We start from the raw sequence: 17,391 nt of genomic DNA on the forward strand, positions 1-17,391 counted from the left end.
AAGAGAAAATGAAAAATATACAAATTACATTTAGGGGAATTTGTTGGTCATAGCTTAGCTTGATGTTAAACCTAGATTTAGATGGAATTCAACCATTTTTTAAAATCAACACTCAAAGGAGATTAAAAAGAAGACAGGAACAAACAAAAGAAAGTGAGATACTGTTTCAGAGAGGGTTCTTAGAAATGAGGGAAGGTATTGATGTTTAGAGCATCCACTGCTGTGGGCCTTAGAGCACTTCAGAAAGAGGTCGTTGAAGCACTATTACCATAAACAAATGAGAAATAGAGAAAATGATGGCAGCTGTTATAGATATGCCTATGATTGCTGGGATAATGACAATTGGCATGACTTACTGTCATTTTTCCAGGAAAGGTCTTCCAGAAGCCCAGTGTGTATTCTGCTTCCTTCCTTTTCCTGCCGAGATGGAGAGCAAGAGACTCATAACAAGAACTGGAATCCTGTAGTTTCTGGTATTCTGGAGATGTCTGGAGGCCAATAATTAAGGGGAAAAAGAACGTAAAAGAATTGTCCAGAATCTGTAGCCTTAGTGTGGTTTAGATACTTAGCATTATCCAGCCTAAGAAGGAACAGGGAGCTGAACAAAAAGATTGGTTCCAGATAATTCTACTACATACAGGTACATATGAAATAAAGAAATAACTCATGGGGAAAAGAAACAAACACTTGTAGTAGTTATCAGTGAGGAAAGGGCAGAGAACTCAGGATAAACCAGAATTCTCAAATGTTTTGGTCTCAGGGAACCGTCTACTTTGCTTATATGGGTTATATCTATCGATATTTACCCATATAAGTGGAGAAATAAAAATACCCCTATTTACTTCAAATAAAATACCATTTTAAATAAAAAATAACTATTTTCCAAGACAAAAAAATGTTTAGTGAGAAAGCTACATTTTTTTCAAATCTCTTTATTTTCTGGCTTAAAAGATGACAACTGGATTTTCATTTCTGTTACAATATGTTGTTTGGTAGTACTACATGAAGAAAATGTTGCTTTATTATACAGTTGGGGAGGGGAGTAGTATTTTAACAACCATTTCAAATAATTATAGATATTCTCCTTTGAAACTGTACTGAAACTTGGTAAGTCACAGTTTCTTAAATAGTAGCTGAAATGTGGAATCTGAAACTACATTAATCAATTTTTTTGTACCCTGTTACATTAAAATCCACTGGTCTGACACTTTGACTAATATTATTGACAATCTCATAAGAAAATGTGTTTAACTGTTGGGAAACTGCCAAGCTCACAGTGATAGATACATGTTTCCCATATTTTAATTTTTATTTAAAGGTTAAGATTTTATCATTGGCAAGAAATACTGTCAGTTGTTTTCTTTGAAGTGACAGGCTCATTTTTGAGAAAATATCTGCCACATACCCAAGTGTGAATAACCATAGTTTACCTATCATTGTTCTTTCAAGCAAAAAACAGTATCTCTCAACTCAAATAATCGCAAATCTTATATTCTTCCTTGAGAAACCTCCATATTTCGGTATTCGGCAGAACTGCTTTAGGTGTATTTCCCATTTCATCATGCAGAATACTAAAGAGACGTATATTCCTACATGTGGTGATGGATGTTAATGAGATTTATTATAGTGATCATTTTGAAATATACATATCTCAAGTTACGTTGTAATCGTAAACTAAGATGTTATATGTCAATTACATGTCAATAAAAATGTATACTCAGTGGTTGAGGTTAAATAATTTTTACTGTTTTATCAAGAATATTCTTAAGTGAAACTGGCATTAAAAAAAAATTTTTTTTTAATTTTGTTTTTGAACTGCAAATAAACGGCAGCAAAGAACACAATGACTGAGTACAGTTTGGCGCCTCCACCTTCATTCATGCTAAGGAGCCAGCAGTTTTACTCATCTTGACTTCCGCACTGTCAGTGCAATGACAACACATGAAAAAAGCAAATATCTTAGCATTTTTCTAAAAATAGTTTGATCTTGAACCTCCCTCCCCCACTGAAAGGGCCTTTGGAACTCCAGGAGTCTGTAGACCAAGCTTTGAGAACCAGTCATGGGACACGGGTATAATGCTGTATACTTTGTGAAGAGTGAGGAGTAGGTAAGATGAAAGGATGATCCCTCACATTCATGAGCAATTACTTCACATTCTACAATTCTTAGAGTCATTTAAGAAACATTTAATGGTATCTACTACATACAGAATATTCTGCTGAGTGCAAGGAATAAAAAAATAAATAAGATACGATGTTTGTCTTCTGGGAGCTTATAACCAGGCACAGAAGATAGAAAAACATATAATATACCAGAATAATGCAGTGATTTTGTTAATAGATTATCTAACAGAAGAAACAATATAGTAAAGTGGTTAAAAGAACAGACTCTGGAGCCAGAGTGCTTGCCTATGAATTTCAGCTCTACCCATTCTCAGTTGTGCCTCAAATCTCTCATCCACAAACGGGGAATAATAATAATATACATTTCGCACTGTTGATATGGGGATTAAATGAATATATATAACATAGTTAGAACAGTATTTGGCACATGGAATACATTTAATAAATATCAGGTATGATTATTTTTACTTAGAGAAGTTTATGTTTACATATATATAATGCCTAAGCTGTACCATAGACTTAATGAATAACAATTTACAGTGACAGAAAATAGCCATGTGTTTTGAAAAAACTTCCACAGATGATTTTGCTCCCCAACTCTAGTTAAGGACCACTGACATACTGTGATCATAAAATAATGAAGAGTTAAAGTACTAGCAAAGCATAGAGGAGGTAGTAACTAATTCTTAAGAGATGGCAAGGCAAAGGAGTTTGGTATAGTCAGAGGGGGCTTTATTTTCATGAGAAAAAGACTTTTGATGCAGGCCTTGAAGGTTTCCCATAATAAGGATGGAGGAAGGGGTATTTAGGGAAGGAAATAAAAGCATATGAGAGCCATGTCCAGGAAATCTAAACTAACATGTAGGAACCCAAGATTAAAATGATTCTAAACTATAATGAACCCTGGAATCATTATGGTTTCCCTAGAGCCCTTCAGAGTAGAAACAAAATGAAACTACACATTTCAGTACAATTTCAAAGGTGAATGTCTTAGAACCAGCTTTATCAAATATACCCATCTCCTCTAGCAGTGCTAATTTCCCAGGATTCCACCTAATCATTTTTATACAGAAAGTAGACCAGTAATCATATGAGGAAATCCTGTAACAGGGTGATTTCTCATAGCATATGCCAAGGTGACCCAAATACCAGGCATGAATCTACCATGAGTCCAGGCCAGGTGGTAATTCCAGTGCCTTACAGGTGTGTGTCCTTATACAGAAAGCTGGGCTTTTAAAGAGCTTTGTATAACTTGTACTCAGTATGCACTTGATAAACTTTGACAACTATTGAATGAGTAGCACTCATACTTGGGCCACAATTTTGACAGTTTCATAAAATGGGTACAATTCATCTTGATAACATCCAAAGAGGAAATTGAATCCACAACAGAGAAAACTAGATTTACCTACAGTCATACTTTCTTCTTGCATTTCTCTGAAGAAAAATAAACTTAATTAAACATATATAAATATTAAAGTAGTGGTGTTCCATATCATGGGGTGGCATAATCCAAACAATGATCCTTGGCTTCCCACGTGTCCAAAAAGGGTATATATGGGAGCTTACCACTTCGAAACAAGTAGCAAGCTTTAGTAAAACTTTTGCATAATTATGAAGTCGTCTGGTTGGCAAGAAAAACAAAGTATTCAGTATTTCTACCAACTGGGTGTTTTCATCAGTCACTTCTGATAACCCTTGTAACAGCTCCTGGTTTTTATTTAGGAAATCACTAGAGGTAGGAAAAAAAAGAGATTCTGTTAATTGTTTTGGTAAGGACAATATGCACTATATTGAATAAAAATATTTTACTAGATTCTATCTTTTTAAAAAATAGATTCTATTTTTTAGGTGTTATGAAAATAGTGGAAGATGAATACAAAGAAACAGGCCAGATATAATTAAAAGAATTTCTCTGCCTAGAAAATGGGATTTTTGAGTATAAAAAGTAGCCAGTGGTAGCAATAGTAACCCTATAATAAGAGACGTTTAATCACAGACTTGTGCCTCATGTTATAGGAAATGAATCATACATCCCACAGTTTCAAGGAATAATTGGAGACCAGCTGACATCATTACCTGTTAATTTATAAGCCAAAAGTCACAGCAATAAATGGCAAGACTAATTGCTCTAATTGGCTGTGCTAAACAGAAATACTGATGGAAAAACAAAACTCTTTGCTCTAACATAATTGACATGGAATATTAAAATACTTCTAATTTCTTTTTTTCCTTCAATTGTTGATGATCTAATAAAAGTTTATTACAGGAGAGTAATAAAAAGTTATAGGTACCAGTTCTACAATTAACAGGTAATAATAAAGCAAATTATTTGTGAAGATTTCAATGCTGAGATCTTCAAAAGCATTTCAAACTGAAGCCGTTTAGTTTCGATATTTGGTTTTTATGTAAGTTCATTATTAAGATTTTACTATAAAGTTTAATGCTGCTCAGTGCCCAAAATATATGCGACTATGCTCATCAGACCAAAATATTTTTGTAATATTTGGTGGGACAGAATAATCATTATTTTCCACTTAATGAGCCAAATTTATGTGCCGGGCACTATGCTGAGTGCTTTACAAGCTTTATACTACAATTCTTAGCTACAAGGCCTCAAATATGACAATGTCGCACAAAACTATATGGCAAGAATGAATCATTTTATAACCCCTTAGAGACCTATGAAATAAAGAGATGTGTTTAACTCATAAATAATGAAATATTATTGTGGAAAGATGGAAAAAGACATAATAACTTCCAGGAATCCCAAAGTTCAATGGCACAAATTGGATTATTTTATAATGCAATTAAGAGATCTTAAAGAGAGTGCCCTGGGGAATACAGCTCAGATATTTATACTTGTCTTGTGTGAATGTTCCTACTTCCTTCTCCATGTTCTGCTGCTAATGTCAGCTAAGGAAACTCGTTTAAGCCTTCAGAAGTGTTCTGCTTTGACCTGCTCCTGAGGTATCACACAGTGAACACATACTCCCTCTGACCACATTTCTCCTGAGTGTCCAGTACTAGACAGAAATGTTCCAATTCCTTTGAACCCTATTACTTTTCAGGACTTACTCATGTCCTTGCCAACAGACCTTCCCAAAAGGAGTCCTGGTATGCTCTCGGGAAATCTGAACCAGAGAGTTGACTTAGCTTATCTTCTATTGGGAGTTTTTAACCTAATGATGGTAAATATATTTAATAAATATATTAAAGGTAGAAACAACCCAAGTGTCCATCAACAGATGAATGGATAAACAAAATGTGGTGTATATACACAATGAAATATTATTCAGCCATATGATGGAATAAAATTTTGGTATATGCAACAACATGGATGAACCTTGAAAACACTATACTTATGGAAATAAGCCAAACACAGAACAAATATTGCATGATTCCACTAATATGAGGTATCTGAATGTATAAATTCAGAGAGACAGGAAGAAGAATATAAGTTACCAGGGGCTTTGGGGAGGGCAAAAAGGTAAGTTATCGCTTAATGAGTGCAGGGTTTTTGTAGGAGATGATGAAAGAAGTTTTGTTTATACATAACGGTGATGGTTTACAAAACATGTGAATGTGCTTGACGTCACAGAACTATACACGTAGGAATGATTAAAATAATTATGTACATTCTATTATAATAATTATTATAATACTAATAAACCGTCTATGATGATCAAACCACCAGGCTAGCCACAGGTAAGTAGCTAAGTGATAAACCAGTGATGAGAGCCTGAGCATCATCATTCGAGATCCACTATCTGCCACATGGGCTCACTAGCTATGTTCTATAGGTTCTCAAACTAATCTCTTTTAAAATGAATACTTAAAAATAAGTTTAAATATTAAATTTGTAAGTAGAAGTTGGAAAAAGACGTTAATACTGCCTTTAACTGTGTAAAACCATGGGGTTCATAAACCACTGCTTGGGAAATGCTGGCCAAATTCAGACTTAATAAATAAGCTCTTTTAGTAATTGTAACGTACAATATAGAATAAATGTAAAATCAGAAATTTTAATAAATGTAAACCTGTCAGTTAAAAGCCAAATCTCTGAGACTGAAAAAAGAACAAAGCAATAAGTCTATCTATCTGCTGATTAAAAGAAATACACAAAAACATTATAATACAATGCAGAAAGGCTGAAAGAGTAGAAAATGATGTCATTATATTAAATTAAACAAAATAGCAAGATCAAGGATTTTTAAATCACCACATAACATTGAAATATAACACTCTTAAACCTCTCGTTTAAAAAATGAAGAACCTCTATATTTTGAAAACAAATGAGCACGACATGAATCAAAGAAGAAATCAAAATGTAAATTTTAAAGAATTTAGAATAACTATAAAAACAAAATGTATCAAAACTTTTAAGATAAAGCTAAAGCAACACTTAGAGGGAAATTTATAGCTTTATAGAAACACATCAGAAATATGAAAATAAACAAAGTGCTAAGAGTTTAATAGGTGAACACTGAGAAATTAGAAGAAAAATAAAAGGTAGAAATTAATGAAATAGAAAACAAACTATTAACTAAAGCTTAACTTTTGAAAATAATAATGAAAAAGGATAAACTGCTGACAAGACTGACAAAGATAAAAAGATAAAAGGTTCAAATAAAGAATAAGAATGAAAAATAGGGGGTACAGCTACAGTTATTATGAAGGTGAAAACATCTTAAGACAATGGTAAGAATACTAGGTCAATAAATTTAAAAATAAAGATGCAATTAACAAGTTTCCAGAAAAATATAAATAATTAAAGCCATAGGAAGGAATAAAAACCTAAAGAGATCTATTCATTAAAGATATCAAATCAGTAGTTTAAAAACTCCCTACAGGAATTTCCCCATGAAGGCCATACATTTTTGCAAATGAATTCTACCGAATCTTCAAAGTATAGAGAATCCCTATTTCATGCAAACTATTCCAGAAACTAGAAAAAGAGAGAAAGCTCCCCAACTCATTTTATAATTGCTAATGCAATCCTCTTACCAAAACTGGACAAGTTTAGAAAAGAAGAAACATATCTTATATTCACATAAAATGCAAAAATCTGAAATATTACCAAAATGAATCCAGCAATGTATTAAAAATTAAGTACAAAGACCACTGAGTTTACCTTGGAACTCAAGAATATTTAACACTAAAAAAAATCTTTTTCAACTTTTAGGAATAGAAAGTTTTTATTAATTAAAAATTATTGGAGTGACATTGATCAACAAAATCCAGTAAGTTTCAAGTGTATGATTCAACAGTATGTCGTATCTTGCATTGTGTGTTCACCAACTATATAAAAGGGAGTTTTTTGACCCTATAAATGATTTTTACCAAAAACGTAAGGCAATCATCTTTAATGGTAATATATTAAAAATATGCCCTTTAAAACCATAAATAAAGATATTATTACTATTCTTTTAGGATATAAGATCAAAAGTAAACAAGGCAAAACATTAACATCCATTAAATCTGGGTCATGAGTACATATTTGAAATGTTTTCTGTTAAAGTATGACTGAATTTTTAAAACCTGCCTTTGTTGCTGGGTCAATACTTATTGAGAAACTATACAGTACAGCATGCTGAGATTCATGTAAGGAGCTTTTTTATTTATTACTTATTCAGAGGCTAGATGCAAAAACCTATATTAGTGCAACACTTTGCACTTTTCTGTGTAGCATCACACACATTATTTGCTCCTCACAAGCAAGAAGAGAATATTCCCATTTTTCAAATGAAAAAAAATTTGGCTCAATTTGGTGAAGAGTACTGTCTCTTAAAGTCTCAGAAATAATAAGTAGTAGCACTCAAGGACTCAGATCTTGTGGCTTTTTCAAAACCATACTACTTCCAAAAATAATCAGAAACTAATAATACCTGTCCCTTACAAGAGTTAATGAAAGTCTACATTTTGATTCATTTGGTAAAATGACCAGGTCAAAGCTTTTCATGGGACTCAAAAACACAAACACTATAAAACATGATTTTTGGTTGTTAGAATGAAAATTGGAGATATTTGCTTACATGGCGGGCTTAGCAAGAAGCTGAAATCCTCCCATAACCAGGAAATTTGTAATAGATGTGCAATACCTTGAGCAAAAAAGAAAACATGTTCATTAGTGTTAAAAAGTTAATTAGTTCTTCAGCGTTTTCGAGCAAGCATCTGGAACAGATACTTCTTGGTACCTCGCCAATGACTTTCAGCACTTGATGTTATAGTTCATGTTATAGTTAACACTCATGAACTATAAAGAACTAAAGAGAAGGGCAGGTTATGTGATAATCACAATAATCAGGGGGATGGGGAAACCATTTTAATAAAGATGTGAATGTAAGAGGAAATTTAAAAAATAGTCAAAACTATGCAGAATATGCTAGAGTTTACGTGGTAGAGTTTACTTTGTAACTTAACAAACTTGAGAAAATATGATTAAAATTGTTGGATTTTAAATGAAAAATTCTTCTAATCGTCACTTTTGTTTTCCCAATTAAGTCTTCAGAAATAAACAATAGACACAGTAAGAAAATATGTTAAAATTAAAAGAGCTTGAGTGAAATAGTATTAGAAAATATAGGTTAAGTATTCATCTCTTGCTAGAGAATAACTCTTGATATCCTGCTTTGAGCCATGTATATTCTTCCCATACTCCTGGGCTGGCAAATGGAATCCACTGACTTTCAGAGAGAAGGCAAAATCCTATCATAAATAGCCCAAGGCACTGTACACTTAAAAATGGCTATGATGATAAATTTTATGTTATTGTATTTTACCACAATTAAGAATAATTTTAAGAATTCATACATAAATCAAAATTTTACTTGCTCCATCTAATATGAATAAATTATGTTAAATATAGCCCAACTTATCAAAATAAAAGCATTTTCAAGCATAAGTCCTGAAGTATCAGAGAACCGAAACAGACTGAGATGATTACAAGTCAAGAAAAATTATACTAGCAAAAATTGAAACCTTCGCACAAACAAAATCCAGTTTAAAAGATTAAATTGGTATCAAATTATGTTATTTTTCATGTCCAAAACTTGATGCGTTAAAAGACTCTAACCAGGGTGTTTCCAATAGCTTCAAGTATATTTAATTTTGCTTAGAATTAAAATCGCACACATCTATTTGTACATACATGCTAAGTCTAAAAGGAAATACACTAGGATTATGAACAGTGGTTATTTCTGATGGTAGGATTAAGGGTGACTTTAAATATCTTTTTGATTATCTTTATTTGTTGAGTTTTCAATAAGAAACATACATTATTTATATTATAAATAACCTAAACGGAATGCCGACAGAACATGAACTCCTCAAGGTGGGTGCTTTTCGTTGGCTTTGTGCAGTGGCTGCTGTAGGCTAGGAGCTCCGCACAGTGCCTGGTGGGTATTCAGTCAATATTTGTTGGGTAGATGAGGTATGAATAAAGAAAGAATAAAACCTACATTTCAGATCAACACTATAACCTAATATACATTAACATAACTCTTAAATTATGCCTCATGTCAAAATGTCAAAATACGAATTAAGAAAAAATGAAAAGTATTTAAATTTTCAAATATGCTTGGGATATTTTACTTGAAAAACATGTAAAGAACCTTGGATAACCATCCTAAGTTTTATTAAAGAAATATATTTATTTTAAAGATAGTTTGGTCTTTAAACTCTCCATTTATAAAGCAGATATCGGAACAGCTCCATATTTACAATCGGCAGTTGGTCTTCAAATAATTTGTTTAGTTACTTATTTCCTCAAATTTAGTATAATTTACTTAAGCAAACAAATGTGTTCTTTAAAGAACTACATTTATTATAGTACATTTTATGTAAACTAAGTATATTATCAACCGTTCTGCTGGAATACAGAAGGAAATACAAGAATTCATTATTTTTAAATCTTTTTCCCTTAGAAAAAAACTAAAATTTTAGCAATGCAGAACTATAAATGGCTTAAGATTAAAATACTGCTTTGCAATTTCTATTACCTTATATCACTCTCCCTAATCTAGTCTCTTCTGTTTAAGGAGCTGTTCTCCTTGGTAGAAAAACCCTGCAGAGATTGAACATGACACGGGACTGGATACTTGCTCTGTGTAACTATCCAAGAAGAGACTTGCATGCTTCAGAATGACCAAACTCCTGGCTTCCTTGATCCCATGAAGGAAGCTGCTCAGTGAAGCTCCATGCTGACCAATTAGGTAACACAGCTTGCTGAATCGGCTTGCCACCTCCTGCAGCAGCTGGATCGTACTTGCAGTGCCCAAATTTTCTGTAACAAAATGATGACGATGCTAATGACGACATAACCTAAAGTATTCATTCCCTGAATACTTCCTTATGATCAAGATTATCAATTCCCCTTTTCTAAAAATACTTAACATGTTGAGATGTACTCTCAACTGCAAAACCCAAAAAATCATAGCGCTAAATCATAGAGATCACAGAATCCAGAATTGAGGTACTTGTTAAAAACACATTCACAGGGACTCACAGATTCTGACTCAGTAGGCCAGGGTTGAGATCCCAGGATGGATATGTTAAAAAAAAAAAGCTTTCCAGGTAATTCTGAAGACTAGCCAAATTTGAGAACCACTGAGCTAATCCAACTCTCCTGTCATTTTGAAGATAAGTAATCTGAAGCCAAGAGAAGGGAATTATCTAATTTCATATAACTGGTTAGGGACAGCCAGGAATTAAACTCACTTCTGCAGTTATATCTTGGTTAACATTTTCAACCTTTTGTATTGACTTCTGCTCGACCTCAGACAAGCCCACTTTAGTGCAGAGAGGGCAACCCAAAAACCAGACCGCCTATGCTGCTCTAAACTTTATAGGGGGCATATGATTATTTGCTTTTTCCCAGCCCAAAGTTCCTAATTTCTAGGACTTCTCACCAAGCAGTGAGGCTGATGAGCAGACCAGGTAGACCAACAAAGAAATCTGGAACCAGGACAGAGAAAAGGCAGATTTCACTTTTCTTTCAGCGTAATCCCGGAAGCTTCCAGTCTGGATTGCTTTCTTTCCCTTGCCAAAGTCCTGGGGTACTGGGCCCACCCACTGGAGGAGAATTTATAGAACAGGACTCTACAACATTTAAAAAAGCAGGACACATTTTTTAAAAAATGCAGACAGTCTCCAACCAACTTACAAAGGAAACACTATAAGTTAGTTGTTTGAAAAGTAGATGTTTTCCCACTAAAAACAATGAGCTAACTAACAAGGTGGAATTTAACCACTAGAGCATTGGCCTGAATTCTGGGTCGTCATAGTGGGCCAAGGAGTGAAGGAGAAAGAGAAAGAAAACTTCCTCTCCATTTTCTGCGTGCTGGGCAAAACCAAGAAAATTATTTGAAATGAGGAAAGTTAACTTTTAACAGCCATTCCCTCCAATCTTCATTTTGTATCTTTTCTGACCTCCTAGAGCCCCTAGGTACCTAGCAAAACCAGACAGCAGCATACCAGCTAGGACTATCATAATCCATTTCCTCTGTGACATCTCTCCACCTTCAATCTCTTTTTGTAGATGATTACAGCTAAGAAATTGGATTTAATCAATTCATGCTAATGTGAGATAAGAGCCTTAACACTTACAATTTCAAGAGACTACTTGTAAATCCAAATGAATCTCTACTTGATATAATTCTAAGAACTAGAACAAAGAAAATGAATGATTCAGGCAGGATAACATAAGATATCTTAGGACTGGTGGGGCTAGAAGTGTTTAGAAGTCAGTTACTAGGATCAACTTTCCCAAAGTTGTTTCTGCTTCTCTGCCATGAATATTCTGAAAGCTCCACTTCCTAGTTCCACAAGTAAAAGCTCTAGGAGTGGCATGATAGGGCGGAGGCAGCTGGGCTACTGACACAGTGGAAACAGTTTGTAAGATGTTGACTGCCTGTGTACAAAAAAGGAAAGGAATAAACCTAACTCAAAGATTTTCTTTGTGATACAGGAAGAAGAGATAAAACAAGAGTGCTCTACTTACCTAAACTGAGAAGAGGCCTGAGAATCTGAGATTTGATATCACTTAGTTTTGAATAGAACCGTCTTTCTGTAGCAGCCAGCTCATGGAGACTGGCAATATATCCCATAATGTTCTTGTCCACCAAGGCTAAATAGCGGTCTTTTCCTGCTGTCACTCTGCTTATATAACCGAGCTAAAACAGAGAAGACAATTAAAGATAAAATGTAATTTGCTAATAGAAATTTGGGCACTGAAGCTGGCTTGTATCAGCTGGTGAAAACCAAATGGTAAATATTCAGGAATTCTGCAAGCTGGTAATTAAACCACTGGTAGCCTGAAGTTGGCAATAGTGAAATTACCAAAAACACTGGCAAATACTATAGATCAGGGCGTTCTGGTTTTGTTTTGATTTGACTTTTAGAGCTGGCTTACCAGTACACCATTGTTAAATATGTTTCTCTGGATCTATATATAACTACATATACTATACTTCTATTTATTGCCAAAATATCTTTTATTTCATGTTACATGTATTTAGAACCACAGACATACGCCCTAAATATACAAAGATCCAAATGATGTAGTTACATGTCACAGGACTCCTTTTTGCATAAAATAAGATAAATGAGAGCAGAGAGGATGTCTGTGCTATAGATCAAAATACCAAAGATCTGGGAGTTATCTTAAAAGTCCTATACGACATAAATGGATTTTCTTTAAAGGAGACTTTTTTTTTTCATTTACCTATGACACCACTGAATAAAAACATTCAATGTCTTTATTCACATGTCCCTATTAAACTAAGCGAAAAAGCTGGAGACCCAACAGACTATTAACATCCCACAGTAACTAAAGACGTATATTAGAGCCTCATGCCTTCCATCAGGCTATTTCACCCTTCATCTGGACTGTGGAATCTTGCATGGGGAGTGTGGAGCCAGGGCCAACAACTACAAAGAGTCGATTACTATGTCTGGAATAACAGGCTATATATAGGATAAGAGCCAAATCTTAGCCAATGTTGCCTTTAGCAAGAAAGATCTTGTCCCTGTACATTCATAGCTTACACACTGAACAAGAAAAATAAACACAAAGGATAAAAAAACAGTCTACAGGATATATCATTCAATAAGAATAAGGAATCCAGAATGTACTAGCTTCGAAGGTTAATTTCCTTGAGGTTTTTCACTTTGAGGATGTGAGTTCCTTTAATGGCAGGGGGAAAAACCCAGAAAGAGGCCAATGGTAAAGGTTCATGAAAAAGAGATAGAAAGTAGGTAAGCAAAGAAATTCAGATTAACAAATGAAAAAAGGAGTAAACAGTAGTAAATAAAATGAAAAGATCAGAGAAAATGGGAAGCAATGGGAAATAGAACACTTGGTGGCCTGTCAGGTATGCCAGAAGCCCATGTCAGGACCTTGCAATTTTTACTTCCCGCTTATAGTTAAAAATTCATCTACTCTATTTCTATCTTAATTCATTTCTAAGGGACTCACGAATGTAGTCAAGAAACTTCACTGAGAAATGCACTTTTTAATATTCCTATATGAGGGTGTTAATTCAACATTTATAAAGTATTTACTATGAGGATACAGTAGTAAATGAGAAAACCTAAAATCTTATGAATCTTATAGTTAAGGAGGACAAATGGACAAAATAAACAAATTATATAGTGTATTAGATGGTGATATGTACTATGGAGAGAAATAAGTCAGGAAAAGGAGAGAATAAGTGAAGAAGAAAATGGGAAGGGGCTTACAATTTAAATACAATAGTCAGAGATACTTAATAACATGCATACATACAAATAAAAACACCCAAAATACTTCTCAGGTATTAAAAAATGTGGGCCTTAGGATCCAATTCCTGTTCACCTTACTACAGGAGAGGAGTACTGGAGTCTTAGTACCACTGTGATTCTCTGGAAGGCTGTCACCTTCTGTAGGGTCCTGTCGGCCACTGTAATATAAACCAGGCTGGAAGTCTTCTGTATCCACTAAAAACAAGGAATAATCCTGGCCTGCAGCTACACTCCAGACTCCATTTTCATTGTCGACCTGCAATGACAGTAAAATATTGTCAGTCCAAGATGAAGGAATCAGACAGAACTTCAGACCCATGAGAACTAAAATGCTAAGATTACTTAAACTGGTGGTACAAACTCAGTCATAGCTCAGAGAGCAAAATTCACCCAGCAATGTACCCAATCAAATGCAGAACAGAAACACGAGCAAGAAGGAATCCTTTGTTCAGCTTTTAAATTTAGAACTAGATTATTTTTATAAAAATTCTAAATAATTGGAATTAAAAAATGAAAAACCATAGATGTGATTTTTTAATTGTCAATTTTGGAAGTTCCCACAGGACTTAAGCCTATGCTACAAAAGCCCAGAAACTTCTAAAGCCCTAATCTGATAGCTAGCACACACCTGTGTACACAAAAATCAAGGTTAAAAAAACAATCTAACAAGGCTAAATTCCATTTTGGCCAACTAAACCCTTGGGTGCTAAAATTCAGTTTTTCCACTTAGAACTCACTATCTCTCTGATGTGACTTCACTGTGCCAACTCCCAGGATGCTGAAACAGGCAGGATCCCTTAGAAGCCCATCTACATGGATCCCCTAGACCAGTGGTTCTCAACAAGTAGTCTTTGCAGCAGCAGCAGCTATCACCTAGGAACACGTTAGAGATGCAGACTCTCAGGCCACAGAGCTACTGCGGGGGGTGGGACCTGGCAATCTGTTTTCACAAGCTCTCCAGGTGATTCTGATGTATGCAAAAGTTTGGGAACCAATGCTTTAAATCAATGGTTTTCAAACATTAAGATTCCACATAGTGATTCAGGAGCCACCATGAAAAGGCAGGTGCCAAGGCTCTGCTCCCACCACCCTCCATCCTTCAACTAAAGTAGTTTCAAGTTTATCTGTTTTATGTATGGGATTCCACATACGATTTCATTTGAAGAAAGTGTTCTGCTATAAAAAATACTGCCCCCAACATCCAGACACAGTTTCAGCCATGGCTCCTAAACAGATAAACGAAAAAACTTCTAATCTATTAGATTCTTTGTGTCTAGGTAGGCTCCCAATCCTAGATGTTAGGTGATTGTGTATGAGTGAATGTGTGCACACATGTGTCTGTGTGTGTGCATGTGCACAGTCTCCATTACTTTATAACTATCTTCTTCAAGCATGACACTATCTTCTCCAATTCTTGCTATCCAAATAACTGACTTCTGTTAATTTTGCAAAAAATGAATTAAAATTTTTTTGTAAGAGGAAATAGTCTTCTTAGTAACTAATCAAAAGTAAAGGTACTAAATATGATGCAGTAAATTGTTTTGAAAAAAGAGATTCAGATCTCTCTCTAGTTTGACTTTAATCCATAGATCAATTAAAATGACTTCAAAATGTTTTTCTCACCTTTCCCCCAAATAAAAAAAACCCCAAGTTCCTGATGTTACATTTTTATATGTACAGTTAAAGAGTAATGAAACTAAAGCTTATAATAAACTATTCTCTTTTGTCTGATTCTAAAATGTTAAATAAAAAGTTTATTCCCAGGATCTCCATGCTATATTATAAAACTTTCCTTGGTATGAATAAATGTATGTTCTATTTTATTCAAATAAACAACGACGACAATAACAACAAAACAAGGAACAATGATTTATCATATTTTTATTTGTGGTAAAATATTATAAATTAAATAGTTTACCACTAAAATGTTTTATACTGAAAATATTTAAGATTAGAGCTAGAAGTAATAACTATTCTCTGGTGTTTTATTTAAGTCTTTCCTTCCCAGTAAAATTAAGTTTGCTGGAAGAAGAGGCAGCATGTAAAAGTCTTACATAGTGATGTATGCACAGTGCAGTGAATACACGAATCACGGGAATATGTATTGAAGTGAATCATTGGATTGAGACAACTACTCTTTTTCAGTCCTTTTAGTCATATTACTCTCAGTGGAGGAAGCATGACTTGGGATGGGAGAAATATCAGAATCAAACTACAAACACGTGAGCCCCATCTTCCATTCTGTTAGGCTATCACCATGAATACTCCCCACCCACCTTCTTAGGGGAAACGGCAACATCGTAGGTCAGGTGTGGAGATGGGGATGGGGGTGCAGAATTAAACAGGGAAAAAAAAAGCACTGTCACTCAAAATTGTTTAAAAAAAAAAAAACAAATCTTGTATAAAGAGTCTATACTATTGATGAGGATTTAGTATTTCTTCAGGGTTGTTGGGACAGAAAGAAAAGGTTGAGAAACACTCTAGGAATTGTATCAAAATGATTAAAAATTAGCAATCTCTGAATAGCATTACATAAACTAAAACCAATTCACATGACAGTGAAAAAATCATCTATACTTTTAGCTTCACTACATAAAATGAAAAGGTTTACAAAAAGGTTTTACTGCTATGACTATGTATGGAAAGGAAACCAAAAGGAGACATAACATCCCAAATAATGTTAGGTAAAATAAAAATTAAGTGAGAAGTCAAAGAGTAGGCATTTGTTGGTATATAGTTCAGAAGTCAACATCATAGTCATAGAAACATTTGGTTTTTTTAAAAAAGAACTTTTTCATTTTTATTTTTTTAAAAAAGACAAACTATGAATGTTCAATGAACAGTGGAAACTAAGAAGAAATCTAAAATAACACATTTAAAAAAGAACATTTGGCTTGAAAACAAGTGGCTTCATATCTAAAAAAAATAAGTATATCAAAACAAATCTAGATTACAAATATACAGTTCTTCTAATGTTTTATAATAAGAAATGAAGAAATATAAAGTTATAACTTAGAATTTGGGAATAAATTCTATAGAAGTTACCAAGTTCACAAAAGTACCTTTGCAAGACGAGGAATTGTTGTTGGAAAATCGGAATGCCCAAGCTGACCAAAGGTATTGCTACCCCATGAGTAAACCTATTAGAAAACCACAGGAAAATGGGTAAGAGTTGTGAATCTGATTTTGCATGTCAATTCTGAACCTTTATAATAACATATATATGCCATATATATACCAACAGTTACACATAAATTACTTATACTAGTCTTTCCACAAATTACTTACACTAGTCTTTCTACTCTTTAAAACATATTAAGAAAATTCATTTTTAAACAAGAACAGAGATAATGGGTAGACAGAATACATAGGAAGACACAGAGTCCAAGGGTTAACTATAACAATTACTAACATATTTCAGGGTTTATTATCGGCCAGGCCTTGTTTTAACACTTTCTGCGTATTAAAAATGTTTCATTCTCACAA

At 33.9% G+C, this 17,391-nt stretch overlaps 1 protein-coding gene across 4 annotated transcripts in view; it reads right to left on the reverse strand.

The window, feature by feature from the left end:
- Positions 1–17,391, reverse strand: part of ALS2 (alsin Rho guanine nucleotide exchange factor ALS2) — a 63,847-nt gene that overhangs the window by 21,112 nt on the left and 25,344 nt on the right. For all 4 annotated transcript variants that reach the window (XM_039844453.1, XM_039844450.1, XM_039844451.1 and 1 more), the window contains exons 8-14: positions 16,968–17,045; positions 13,979–14,161; positions 12,125–12,296; positions 10,228–10,408; positions 8,160–8,225; positions 3,694–3,856; positions 357–488 (exon numbers count right to left, since the gene is read on the reverse strand). In XM_039844453.1, coding sequence (XP_039700387.1) covers positions 357–488; positions 3,694–3,856; positions 8,160–8,225; positions 10,228–10,408; positions 12,125–12,296; positions 13,979–14,161; positions 16,968–17,045 — 975 coding nt within the window. The remainder of the gene's footprint in view (positions 1–356; positions 489–3,693; positions 3,857–8,159; positions 8,226–10,227; positions 10,409–12,124; positions 12,297–13,978; positions 14,162–16,967; positions 17,046–17,391) is intronic.

This window comes from Pteropus medius, unplaced genomic scaffold, assembly GCF_902729225.1.
Source record: "Pteropus medius unplaced genomic scaffold, Ma_sr-lr_union100, whole genome shotgun sequence".
Lineage (NCBI taxonomy): Eukaryota > Metazoa > Chordata > Mammalia > Chiroptera > Pteropodidae > Pteropus > Pteropus medius.